The sequence below is a fragment of the Macaca mulatta genome, chromosome 1 (genome assembly GCF_049350105.2).
Source record: "Macaca mulatta isolate MMU2019108-1 chromosome 1, T2T-MMU8v2.0, whole genome shotgun sequence".
NCBI classification, from domain to species: Eukaryota; Metazoa; Chordata; class Mammalia; order Primates; family Cercopithecidae; genus Macaca; species Macaca mulatta.
The window spans coordinates 23,827,715-23,841,994 of record NC_133406.1 but is presented as its reverse complement, the minus strand read 5'-3'; the positions used below and the strand labels follow the sequence as shown (position 1 = coordinate 23,841,994).

Sequence of the window (14,280 nt, the reverse complement as noted above, 5' to 3'; positions counted from 1 at the left end):
AAAACATGGATAAATACCCTGAGGGAGTTCAGGTAGAATTGGGGAGACCCTTAGGAAATACGACCCTGGAAAATGAGGAAAGCAAGAGGAGTCAGAGAAGCTAAAAGGAGAATCAGGATTTGCGGAATCATGGGATTCAAAGTAGTTTTCTTTTAAGAGTGTTAAACCTGACAGATCAGGACAGAGAAAATGACTTTGAATTTGGCAGAGATAGGCACAGCAGATCTGCAACAGAATAGCTGAGGAACCAAGGTATCCTTCTTCATAGTTTCTGTGACCTAATCTAATGCAAGGCTGGTTGAAAAAGCTTGATAAATATTGACTACTTGAACCACACAATAGCTGCCACATCTTGGACTGAATGACTTCTGCACAGCGCCTTAGTCTCTTGCCATATTCCACTCCCTGTTGAGTTTCTTAGCCTGTCCTGGAAGAGAAATTAGTAACCCTGGCTCTGAAGTGGTGGTAGGGAGAGGTCACAACCAAGAAGGAGCTGTTTCCTTAATCCTGCACTCTTGGGCCTGAGGCTAACCTCTTGCCTGTCTTTGGGCCATCTAAGTGAGACAGAAATTCATCTCTGTTTTTAACAGCTCCAGAGGCAATTCCTCAACATCTCTTGGTAGTCTGTTCTACAGTTTCTGAAAACCCTTGTCAAGGTCAACTAGAAAATAGGCCCTTGTGACCCAGAGTTTCTAAAAAGCCCACTTGACAAATTGAGTAATGAGTCAATCAAGAGGAAAAATAAAGTCAGAGATTACCCTGCTTCTGGAAGGAACGAGTCATCAACAGCTGAAGGAGTGGATTGTAAAGGGGCACAGAGGCCAGCATCCTGGAGAGTGTACAGCACGGCTCTAACTCGGGGAACTGAGGAGCTCTGTCATGCCCAAGAACATCAGAAGCTTGAAGTACAAAGGATCATTTGTACTGTTCCCTGAGAATAAACTCCAATGAAATTATTCACAAGTAATGATTGTTGTCAAGGTCTTGTCATTGGAGTTTTCCCATTTCGTGGTGTCTAGAACTGATAACCCTTGAGATCATGCATAGTGCTCGAAGACAAAGGGCATCACTTAACATCAAGGAGGCACATTAAGAAAAGAGTAGGGGGACAAAGAGGTACAGTGCAGAAAGAATTAGAATAAAAACACGTGCTTGCTGCAGGTATTGAGACAGAGCTTAGAGGGAAGCTTATAGGGAATGTCAAGGGTCCATGTCTGTGAATCATGTTACATTTTACTGGCACTCTACTAAATATGATATATGGGAAATAATGCTTTATTGGATTTTTAAGAATACTTTTAGTCATTCAAATGTTTATTGAGGAGCACCTAGGTGCCACGCACTAGGCTGGGCAACAGGGCATGATGGTGCGTTCGCTTGAGGAGTGAACAGCTTATTGGGAGAGACAAAGTGTGAGCAAGGAACTGTGAAATAGCATTAAATGTGTTAATAGAGGCAAGGGACTTACCATGAGGAGAGAGAAAGAGAAACTTAGAAGAGCAGCACAGAGAAACTGTTGCAATTCTGGGGATTTCATTTGAGCTACAGATAGCCCTGCATTGGCATTTGCAGACTGAATATGCATGAATGATAAAAACCCCCAGTGAGTAATCCAAAACGTCCCTGTCATGAGGTAATTTGCCGAGACACAGATTTGAATGGGGCTGCCAGGAGGCCAGACTGTGCTTGCCAGCCACTCAGCTAGTGAATGACCACTCCTAACACTGGGATTTGTGTCCCAGTACCACTTAGCTCTCCTTCCTTTCTCATCGACATCCACACAATAATTCTCATACTGTGATCAATTTTTTTCTTCGCAGAATAAGGGTAATAGGGCGTTAATAAGGTAAAGATATAAGGTAATGAAGTAAGAAGTTTTTTTTATTTTTTATTTTTGAGACGGAGTCTCGCCCTGTCACCCAGGCTGGAGTGCAGTGGCGCGATCTCAGCTCACTGCAAGCTCCATCTCCTGGTTTCACGCCATTCTCCTGCCTCAGCCTCCAGAGTAGCTGGGACTACAGGCGCCCCACACCACGCCTGGCTAATTTTTTGTATTTTTAGTACAGGCCGGGTTTCACTGTGTTAGTTATGATGGTCTCGATCTCCTGACCTCGTGATCCGCCTGCCTCGGCCTCCCAAAGTGCTGGAATTACAGGAGTGAGCCACCGTGCTGGCCAAGAAGTTTATTTTAATGGCAAAATTTATTTAAGTAGCTTTAGAAATTACTTTGGCCCCATATTCATAGAACCATTAAGAGTCTGAAAAGATTCTTTACATTTTTCAGTTACACTTTACTGTACTTTATGGTGGAAATTATATGCCATGATGACGTTCATGATTTTGGAGACTCACCAAGGTCATGGATGAACCCTCTGAGAATGTCAAAGGTCCAAGTCCATGAATAATGTTACATTTTATTGGCTTTACTAAATATAACAAAATCTTATTTTAAGTTTGAAAAGTAAGATATTCTCTCTCATGTGATTTCCCTATATTTTGGGAAAGGCTGCCATTCCCCTTCCTGTTTATGAAGGTTTAACATGTGTCACCAGAAGACAAAGGAGTTATTTGTCCACAAAACTGCAGCCTGACAAGCAACTCAAATTAAGAAAGATAACTATATTCCCCAATGAAATGCTTTCCTTTTGGTCTATTGCCTGGAACCTAATAACCACTGAAACTCAAACTGACCCCACCCCGTCTCCCAAATACCTCCAAGAACCTCAAACTTAATATGACATCACCCACAATCCCAAGCTGCTTCCACTTCTATCTCCTTGTTCAGTTATCGAGTAAATAAATTTACCTCCTAAGTGATTCTCAAATGCAAATACAGCCAGGCCTCACCAGCCCCACAGCACTGCCCCAAGGTAGCCGACGGTCAAAGCATCTGTCATCACAATATTCTGAAACTCTGCCTCCTCTATTCTCTATATTGATGCAGAGTAATTTTTCTCAAAATGCATGGCTTGCCTTCATTGGCTTCCACTGAGGTTTAAGATAAGGTCCTATCAAGAGAAAAGACACCGGGCCCCACTAGAGGCTGAAGGGTAGGAGGAGGCATAGGATAAAAAAAAAAATACCTATTGGGTACTATGCTTATTACCAGTGTGATAAAATAATCTGTCCAGCAAACCCCTATGACATGCAATTTACTTATATAACAAACCTGCACATGTACCTCTGAACCTAAAATAAAAGTAAAAAAAAAATTATTCACCAAACCCAGTGATCAAGGTTAATAACACCAGTAATAAGTCATATTGCTATTACGTACCCCTGACATAATGCAATGAGAAGGCACTTCATCTTCGTGGTATTCATCCCCAAAATCCAAAACCCTGGTCTAATCATGAGGAAACATCAGATAAATGCAAATGAGGAACATTCTACAGAATATCTGACCAGTCCTCTTTAAAAATGTCAAGGTCATGAAAAACAGAGAAAAACTGAGAAGCTGTCACAGATTGAGAAGAATAAGGAGATGTAATGACTAAATGCAGCATCATATCTTGGATTAGATTCTAGGAAAATAAAAAAGACATTAGTGGAAAAACTAGTAAAATCAAAATAAAGTCTGTAGTCTTAATTTTAAAAAGAAAAAAGATATGGTCTATCAACAACCAACTGATTCTTGGACAGTGATTCTGATGTCCACGGTCGATACATAACACTTTGAGAAACGCCTTGACTATGAGTTGTTTCTCCCCCCAGTACAGGATGAGTTCTTTCATATCTCTATACATTCTGCATTTGCCAAATGCTGGTACTGTACTACTCATTCACCTTTCTCTTTTCAGTGAGACTCTGTAGTCTGTCAGTATTCAATTTAAATGTCACTACTTGAGCAAAGTCACATGTAATCTCTGGCCACTGAGAGATTTACATGTGGCCAGAGATTTACACGTCTGGCTTTCCACTGCACTGGATACACATCCCCACTAAAGCAGGTGTCACAGTTTACTATAATAATCTGTTAACAGGTTTATTTTCTCCAGTGTTCCATGTGCTCTGGTGTTCAACTTTGAATCCCTAGTACCTAGCACGATGTTTGGCTCCTGCCAGGCAGTCAGCCTTTGCTGAATGAAAGGACCAGTGATTGAGGTCTGTGGCTACATGGTAAAATGAGAGAGACGAGTCATCAAAGGGAAAAACTGCTTTTTTGTTAACTATAAAGTGAACCAAGGCGTCAGAACAGTTAAAACAAGGATGAACAGTGCTTTTAGATCTCAATCAATTTAAAAATTACTCGACACATCTGTCCTAGCTAAAGACTAACTCTAGCACCTCCTGCGGCCTGTTAGTATTTCACACTTGGGCAGCTGATCCAGCAAATGTTCAATGATCGGATATGAAATACTTAGAAGCTATTGGCTTTGAAAATATAAATGTAAGAAGATGCCTAGTAAAAGCATCTGCTAAATATTTTTTCCTGTTTGGCACATTAGACTGCAGTATCAGACACATGACCGTGGTCATACTGTACACAATGCCCAATGTCTGCCAAAACTCTGGCATATGAGAGACTTAGTGTTGGAGTACGGAGGGATTCTTCGGGTATCCCCACTACACATTGGTGGAAAGAAGAGCTTCCAGAACAAATCCAGTCAGGGAAAGAGGCAAATACACTGCATTTAGTAACACTGCTGGAGCCTGAAGGGAGGATACTAAGAGGGCTCAAGCCTAAATCTAATCCAACAAGCTAGATTCTGAGTAACGACCAATCTCTGATAAAGCTGTTCCCCTAACCCTTCTGCTGCCCGAAACACTCCACAGCCCCTACCGGGCTACTGGGTTCCCCAGTGGACTCTGGACAGCGCCGCGCCCTGCTCGGCCCCACCCACCCGGTGGCGCTTGGGCCCGCCCTACTCCCCCACCCCAGGGCACCACCTACCAGGGCCCCGCCCCGCCCCAACCCCACGTGCGGGGCCCCACCCCGGCGCTAGCGGCCCTTTAAACACCCCCACCCTTACACATTACCCCCCCCACCCGGACGGCATCCGGAGAGGGACAAAACTCATGGCGTACAGCCAGTTTCCTCCGTGGAGCGCGTCCTGTGCCGCCCCAGCCGTTGGGGCCCTCCACTCCGGGCCACAGCGCCAGGGCGGCCGGGCCGAGGAGTGTCGACGCGGTCCGGCTACGGGGCGGGGCCGGCGGGAGCTCCGGTCGCCGCTGCCGCTGCTGCCTCCGCCTGCCGCTCGGGCCGCCCGCTCGCCCGCCGCTGGGTGCGCTGCACGCGGGGGGCAGCCGCGGTGCAGAGGTTCATGCAGCGGCGGCGGCGGCGGCGGCTGCTGCTGCTGCCGCCGCGGAGGCAGACAGACCGGGCGCTGCCGCCGCCGCCCTCCCCCGGCTCCATGCCGCCGCCGCTGCCACCTCCTCCTCTCCGGCGAGGGGCGGGGGGCTCCGGCCCGGGGTGGGCACCACTCCTCGCAGCGCCGCTCCCCTCCCTGCCCTCCGCCCGGGCGCTGGAGCCGGCGAGGGCACCCTTCGCCTCCTAGGAGTGCACCCTCCGCGCGCCCTGCCGGAGCGAGGGGGCGGGCGTGGGCGGGCGTCGGGGCAGCGGAGACCCCGCGCGGCTGCAAGAGGAGGGGGCTTCCCCAAGTATGCCCGGCAGCTCCCTGTTCCTAGGTGCAAGCTGAGTCTGACCGGGAGCGAGCGGCGCGTCGCCATGCCGGCGTGACGCGCCCCCGGCTGCCCGCGCGGGCCCCCGCGCTGCCCCACGCCGCGGCGTGCCGGCGCCGGGCTGCAGGATGGGCTGTATCCAAAGCATCACCTGCAAAGCGCGGATCCGGCGCGAGAACATCGTGGTGTACGATGTGTGCGCCACCATCGACCAGTGCCCCACGCGCATCGAGGAGACCTCGCCCATCGTCCTGCGCTACAAGACCCCGTACTTCAAAGCCTCGGCCCGCGTGGTCATGCCCCCCATCCCCCGCCACGAGACCTGGGTGGTGGGCTGGATTCAGGCGTGCAACCAGATGGAGTTCTTCAACACCTACAGCGACCTGGGCATGTAAGCGACCCGCCGCGCGGCACGGGAGCGGACTCTGGGCCCCCAGCTCTGCTCGCCACCTTAACCCCCCTCCCCAGCTCCTTCCCACTGCTGTCCCCATCGTCTTTCTAAACCTTCCTCCCGCCTCCTCTCCCACCTCCCTCCTCCCTACGCTTTTGTTTCAGTGACAGGGCGGGTGTAGGGAGGCTCCTCGCGAAGGCATTTTCTCGTGGTTTGCTTCTGACTCCCCAGAAACGCGAGGAGAACGGTGCGGGGCGGGAAGAACGCGACAAGGAGGGTTCGAGAGGCGGAGGTGGGGATGGCTGGCGAGTGCCCGGCGAGTTTCAGGGCGCCGTCTGTGCTTTGTGGGGCTCCCCGGGAAGAGTTTGGGGGAAACCATAGAGGAGTGGAGTGGAGTGCTGGGGACGCATGGGCTGTGCCGCGTGTCGTTTGGAGAAACCGGAGCGGGCTTGGAAGAGCAGGTCCCGGGCATCCGAGCGGGAGTTGGTAGTTCTGTCCTTGCCCTCGCGACTGTTGAATTTCGAACCCTTTTCCCCGAGGCCAGGGAGCCGGGAGGCGTTTCCGTCTGGAACCACAAGCCGGACATAGTTGCCTCTCTGTCTCCGCATCCCCTGGACCAGTTCTGGTGGGGAGCTGGAAGGCACCGGGTGCGTCCCGGCGAAGCAGGGCGGATGGCCTTGTGCGAGCAGCCTTCGGCTGGCGCGGCGCAGAGTGTTTCTTATGCTAAAGGGAAGGATGGGTCTCTTGTCTGTCTAGGGTCCTTACTTTTCAAAACTTTCCTAATTGCGGCACTGGAAGGGATTCCCCTGGCGCCCACCGCCGAATTCTATCGGCGAGCTGGGAGCTCTCCAACTTTCAGCAGCGCCGGTTGGTGCGCGCCGGGCTTAGCTGCTGCGGTGAAGACCGAGGATCACCGCGGCTCCTCAACCGCCAGGGGCCGCAGGCTGCGGGCGATCGCGTCCAGGACTTTTATATTTACCAAATTTTCATAACTCCGCACCCGCCTCCTTTCAGAACTAGACTCTGAGCAGGTGGCAACGACAATAGCTAAAAGGTTTTAGGGCCTGCCTTCTACCTGCTGTTACAGTGTAGGTCTAGAACACTCTAATTAGCCTGCAGCCTACAGGGAAACCCTTTTTCTGGAAATTCAACTTCATTTCACTTACTGATCTAAAACTCTAGAGCTCCCAAGGTTTGCCTATTTAATATGGATATGGGGTGGGGGAGTTCCTATTTTAAAAGGTCAAACCATCTTTTTAGCAGCAGTTTGCAGGCTTTTTATTGCACTCTGAGAGCATGTAAGTTAACAGTAGTCATAGGCGCTAACAGAAATTTTGACAGGTCGTTGTTTCCTTTTTTCCTCCCAAAGATTTTGCACTTTACTCTTTGAGCACAAAAGCTTAATGCTAGAGAAAACTCAATTTCTAGTGAAGAAATGTGAGGCCCAGTTTCCAATATGCCTCTGCACACTGTATTCTTTCTGGAAGACAGCTAGATGTGAGAAATGAAGGATATTTTATTTTGGGTGAATCATGTCATTTAAAAACAGACACACCCTCAAAAGAATGATTATATGTGAACACATGTGTCTCTTAAAACTGCTTTTTAAAATAAATCCATTATTTCCAGCCAAGTCAGAGAAAGCCACAGGCAGGGCCAGAGCCCTCCCTCTCATTCCCCTGGCGTCACCCTGATGACGGTGGGTTTTTGGAGGACAGCAACTACTCCCCTCAACAGCCTGGGGCCTCTGGTAGAGGAGGCCAGGAGTGACTGTGCAGAAGCAGCCTCACTTTTCCCAAGACTGCACAGCGGAGCTCTCTGTTGCCTCAAATCTCTTATGAATAAGTAAATCAAAAGCAAATACGTAAATACAGAATTATTTCCATAAAACTTATTTTACCTTAGGAGAAGTCAAGTTGAGATATAAACAGACATGGTAGTTGAGCTTCGTGGAATCTGTAGGGAAGATGTCCTCATTGGAACCAACTTTAATGGATATGAATCAGTGATAGGATTCCTGACCCTTCTCTACTGAATCCTTGCATTTGGGATTTGGAAAGAGGTTTTGTTTTTAAACTGCCACTTTTGGTATTTTAAGAATCTTGGTTTTCATGTAGATGTAGGAGAGCAAAAAATAGACCCCCAGTGAGTAATAAAGCATATTATTATAGATTTGTGTCCACAGTCTACCTGTTTTCTTCATGGTTGCAATAATTGCTATGTGTTTAAGGCCACTTTGGAGCCCAGATTTGAATGAACCAATTTCCACAAGATATTTATGCCCAGAAAACTTTGCTAGTGTAAACTTTTTAATGGGAACTCATATTGCATGAAAGTTACAGCAGTCTATTAGTTATTATGTGTACTTTAGCCAATACCTGGATTGTAAAAAATAGCATGCAGTGAATTTTCACCCCTGTGCAGTGTTCTGTCACATGAACCACAATATGGTGAGAGGGTCTGGGTTAGAAAACTGCCTTTTCAATATTTTGAGAAGGATTGTGCCAGAGGAAATCCACAGCATAAAATGGCAAGAAACTTCTGTTTTACAGGATTGAAAGAAAGTCTGAGGTTTTGTGGTTTAAATTTTAAACTTTTCCAAGAAGGGGTAGGCTTCTAAAAGAACGTTTGAAATAGTTGATGGCCATGATGACCAGAGTTTAATTTGAACTTTAACTCATTGCCATGGCACTTCCTCGAATGATTCTATAGAAACCAGGCTGGTGAATAGTTGTGGCACCTATTTATTTCTCATTTGGCCCTGGTGAATCTTGCTGTTGCAGCCTTGAACAGACTGCTGTAAGTCTCATCCCTTGGGGAGGAAGGGCTCCTGACTTTCTCAACCTGTCAGTAAACAAACATTTACCAAATGCTTCTGATGTACAGGCAGCAGCACCAAAGGAAACAAAGGAATATGCAGGCGGTTTTCACTGCTTCTCATTCTAAGATGACACATGCAGAGAAAAGCAGTGCTCTTGGGCAGTGTGAAAGAAATGCCTGAGAGAGAGAGCTGGGGGGCCAGGCAGGGTGTTCTGGAGGTGAATGGACTCAAGGCGAACTCTGAGGTATGGGTAATATTCAGGTAGGCAAGGAGGAGGGACTGATTCCAAAGGGGAAGACCAGCAAAGATACGGAGGTAGGAAAATAGAAGGTGTTTTAAGGGGACATAAGTTGGCTGGAGTGGAGTGTTCAAGGAGAACAGTAGGAGATGAGGTTTGAAAGGTAGCTTGGGTCTGTTGGGTGGGCCCAGAATAACACAGTCTGGTAAAGGGAAAGATTAAAGTCTGATCTTGACCAGACAGAGGGTGTCAGAAAGCTCTTCGTACCTTCTTTATACCTCTTGAGTATGCAGAAGCTTTCCAACAGAGGTGGAAGATGTTTATAATGGAACAGTTTTGAATGCTGGAGTACAACGCTGAAGAGGTTTCCTGAGTAAGATTTAAACAAGGAATGGGGTTCTTGTGCCAGGATATGAGGTGAAGACAAGGTCAGGGAAAACCAGCAATAGCTGAAGGCCCTTCTCATTCTCTTTGAGTCTTCTGGGGCTATAAGGGAACTCTCCATGGTCAGGCTAGGGCTGATAGTGTGGAAACCATCTCCACTGCCAATTTGGAAAACTTTGGCCTGTGTGAAACTTTAGGAAGTCATAGCTCAGTCATAGCTTCAAGAGACAGCTCCCGCCTGTCCCTCTACTCCTCCTTCAGAGCCAGGGTTATTGAGGATTTGGCTGTACCTACCCACCTCTGTTGCCTGTTCAGTCTAGTCCAAGCTGATTTCTATCCATTCTGAAACTGCTCTTGCTAAGTTCGTCTGTGATTTCCATGTTGCCGAATCCCTCAGACACTTTTGAGAGACACACAGTTTCAGCAGCATTCCTTGTAGACAGGCTTCTCTGTCTGGAACCGCTCCTATCTTTTAGCTTCTATGCTATTTTTTTCCGCTGTTTCTCTATCTCCATATTACCTCAATATACAGTTAATGGGACTTTTTTCTTCTGGTTCTGTGCTTTCCCTGGGTAACTTCATCCGTCCTAATTGTGGGAGATACACAGTCGCCTCCAGTCTAGATATGTGTGTGTCTTCGCACAATAATGACGTGACACAATGAAAGACATCTCAAGCTTAGGGTATCCAAACCCGAACTCTTGATCCCCACTATAGCTCCCACCCAAAATCTGCACCTTTGTCGTTCTTCATCTTAGTAAATGACACCTCCACTCTTTGAGTTGCTCGAGTGAAACCATCTCTATGTCACCCTAGATATTTCCCCACACATCCAGCCCATCATTAAATCCTAGTGATCCCATCTCCAGAATATATCTGTAATCCAGCCACCACTTTCTCTGTCTACTGCTACCATCTCAGGACATGTCACCATCAACTGTCACCTGTTCCTGCAGAGACTTTCTAACTGAACCTGTCACCACCATTCTTGTCCCCCTCCAGTCTACCTCCCACATAGCAGCCAGAGTGATATATTAAAAATGTAGATGTTACTACTTTCTTGCTTAAACCTTTTAATAACTTACCATTGCGATTGGAATAAAATGGGAAAAATCTCTTGCATGGGAGGCCAAGTGGGGGCAAATCACTTGAGCCCAGGAGTTCAAGACCAGCTTTGACCAAGATGGTGAAACCCCATCTCTACTAAAAATTCCAAAAATTAGCTGGGCATGGTGGTGCACGCCCCATTTACTCAGGTGGCTGAGGCATGAGAATCACTGGAACCTGAGAGGCGGAGGTTGCAGTGAACCAAGATCGCACACTCCAGCCTGGGTGACAGAGTGAAACTCTGTTTCAAAAAGAAAGAAAGAAAGAAAATCTCTTTCTGTTCTGTGAATTTCTGTTCTTAAGCGATGTCTTCCAGTCTTTCAAAAGAACCAACTTTATCCCAACTCAGAACATTTCCATATGCTGCTTTCCATCTGAAATGTGCTTTCTTCCTGCACTGCTCTAGCTAATTCCTGCTACTCATTCAGGTCTCAGCCGTTATCTCCTCTGAGAGGCTACCCCTGATCTCACAGCTGAAATTAGGATCCTCCTGTTTTTTTCCTTCAAAACGCCCTGTTCATGTACTGGTTACCATTAGTAAGAATGGGAGTGAGAATATAGTTATTTACTTAATTTCTGACTTGTCCACTACAGTATAAATTTCATGAAAACAGATGTCATATCTATCTTGTTTATGAACAGTGTATGGCCCGTAGCAGATGTTCAATAAACATTTGATACAAAATAAATGAATGAACTATTTTTCTGACCTCAAATAGTCTATGTCCTCTTCAACACATCATGTCTCTTCAAAATTAGCTTTTCATGTTAAACCTAAGCCTGATGCCACAAAGATCTTGAACCCAAGACACTCCAGCAGTTACTTAGCACTAGCTTATAGTTTAACTCTGCTGTGCTTTTGCGTTATTTGTCCTGTGTTACCCCACCAGATGGTCTGCTTCTCAGCACAGAGCTTACTTCTGTCACTTCCTCTGTCTCCCTGAGGTGTTCTGTACACCGGGAGTGGTGTTCAGCAAACACTGAAGCCTCGCTCTCATATCACCTACCTGCTGTAAAGTGGCATTCAGTGTGTACCCAAGGAGACCTTGTTGTATGTAGCACTGTGCCACCTGCATCACTAACTCGCTAATCCCAGGACTTGTGGAGGAGAAGGCTAGAGACCTTGGCTGGTACAGTTATGTCCCCCAAGCTAGAGTTCCCCTTCTTGATACCAGTTACATGCTGCTACATGCCCAGTGTGGCTTTAAGTGTGGCCTCAGTGGTGACCATAGAGATGGTCACACAGTTGGGCATTTTGCTCTTGAGGACCAGATCAGCCCATCTGTCCAGGGAGACTGATGAGTCTCCAGGCCACTTGACCAATACCCATTCCCCCCCACCCCCATTTCCATTTTGTTCCAATCAGGAGGCTCACGGTCTGGAAGTAACCAGAACTGCTTCTCAGCAGAAACACTGGGGATGCCAGTCTGGAGTATCAGATGGGAAAGTGTGATCCAGTTCCTTTGTTAAAGTCCTGAGTGCCCTTGAAGGGGAGATGGCCTAACCCCTTTGCCTGTAATCTCCTCCGTCTCTGCAAAAGAGGAGCAGCAGAGGATTAACCGGTCTTATCAGGGAAGCGTTAAGCTCACTAGAGATAAAGCACAACTCTGGAGTTGGAGGAGGGGTTGGAGAGATAGGGGAGGAAACAAATGATTAGGAAAAGATGTAGAGGGGGAGAAACAAATAGAAAGTTAACAAAATGTGGCTTGTGTCACCTGGGATATTAATCTGCACTCCAGGGCAGTGGATGGGTTGGGGAAAGCAAGGACAGGAGATGGACTGTGAGGGCATCAGACTGCAAGGTATTGGTGACCTTCCACAGGCAGCAGGGGCATATGCTCTTTTAGGGGCCAGGTCTGCAGAGGCATCATGTTCCAGGTTAAGGATGCAGACTGGCAAGTGAAAGGGAAATGCAAAGTCTGTTGTGGGGTGTGCGGTCCCAAATACCCCCTTTCCTTCTAATTCGTACTGCATTCTGATTTCATCTGACCCTCTCGTCTGACCCACCTGGTTCTTGAGAAGGTACTATTATCATGCCTATCTTACTGATGAGGAAACTGAGTCTCAGGGGGTCAGGTAACTTGCCTGAGGCCATACGTCAAGTAAGTGGCCGAGCTGAGACTGCAGGCCATGTCTTCTGGCCCTGGGTCTTGGCTTTCTGTATACTGCCACAGTTTGGCCTGTGAGGGGACAGGTCAGCCCTCCATTCATATCAGCACTAGAAAAGTTAGTAGTCATGGCCGCTGTTATTGTCATCATGCACCTAGCGCTTTTCCTCAGAGCTGCTTGTAAGGAAGCCTAGGGTTGCCCAGAGGCTCCAAGTAGTTGATAGCATTGGCTTTCTTCTTACCCAGCTTCCTTCCCTGGACCACTTTGGTCTACCGATAAGAAAAAGTTGTCACAGATAACAGAGGGGCCACAACTTCTGTTGTGTTAACACCAAACAGGCCACAAGAAGTGGCTGTCACTTATAAGTTGGTTATTATGGACTCCTTTGAGAAGAGAAATAACAGGAAATTAGCAGTAGCAGGGCGTCCTGGTGAATACTCATGAAGCAGAGTCCTCGTGGTGCTGAGGGTCCCTGGAAGGGTCCCTGGTATGCCCGCCTGCACACCAACAGCAGAGCTGCCCACAAAGTAGGGTATTCCCCCACAGAGGCAGAGTCGTGAGGCAAGTTGCCTCTTATTCTCATGAATCCAAATCAGTGTGGTATTTAAGGATGGTTCTAGAGTTGTTGTTGTTGTTTCAGGTTTTAGTAAAGAAAGTGTGAGTGTGCCTGTGCCGGGAGAGTTGTCCAGATCGAGGAATGTCTGGAGATGCTGTTTGGGAAGGAAAAGAAAGACAAGGGAAATAACACACGTGAAAGGTCTATGTGCCTGGCACTGTGCGGGGTGCTTTCCATACATGGCCTCATGGAAATCTTACCCAGTGAGAGAAGTTATCCTATTATGAGGTCCAGGGATGCTCAGTAACTAGCTCAAGGCCTCATGGCCAGCAAGGTGTCATGCCAGGAGTCAAGCCCATGTCCTTTGACTACTCTGTTTCTTTTTAAAAATTATCTATGTATCTGAGAAAAGGTCTTGCTCTGTTACCCAGGCTGGAATGCAGTGGCACAATCACAGCTCACTGCAGGCTGGATCCCCTGGGCCCAAGCGATTCTCCCACATCAGCCTCCCGAGTAGTTGGGAGCACAGGCATGTACCACCACACCTGACTAATATTCTATTTCTAATAGACAATGGCCTTATCTCCCAGGAAGGAGGTTCTCTGAACTTGCTTTACAGAATAGTAATAATGGACCTAGCTTTATCGGTTTTCTCTGATTTCTCTATTTCCTCCCTCCTTTGGAAACAGAGTAAGTTGCTCTGAGATCATGTATGTGAACCTCCTTGCATTCCCCCTGAGAATGGCATTGGTGGGTAGCTGTAAGAGCCGTATCTTTTTTTTTTTTTTTTTTTTTTTTGGAGACGGAGTCTCGCTGTGTCCCCCAGGGTGGAGTGCAGTGGCGTGACCTCGGCTCACTGCAAGCTTCGCCTCCTGGGTTCACGCCATTCTCCTGCCTCAGCCTCCTGAGTAGCTGGGACTACAGGCGCCCACTACTGCACCCGGCTAATTTTTTGTATTTTTAGTAGAGACGGGGTTTCACCGTGGTCTCGATCTCCTGACCTTGTGATCCTCCCGCCTCGGCCTCCCAAAGTGCTGGGATTACAGGCGTGA

The 14,280-nt window shown here is 47.7% G+C and overlaps 1 protein-coding gene across 1 annotated transcript in view; it reads left to right on the top strand.

The window, feature by feature from the left end:
* Positions 1-5,325: 5,325 nt before the first annotated feature.
* FAM78B (family with sequence similarity 78 member B) overlaps positions 5,326-14,280 on the top strand; it is a 92,124-nt gene continuing 83,169 nt past the window's right edge. Inside the window, exon 1 of the mRNA XM_028849989.2 lies at positions 5,326-6,013. Coding sequence (XP_028705822.1) covers positions 5,751-6,013 — 263 coding nt within the window. The 5' untranslated portion in view covers positions 5,326-5,750. The remainder of the gene's footprint in view (positions 6,014-14,280) is intronic.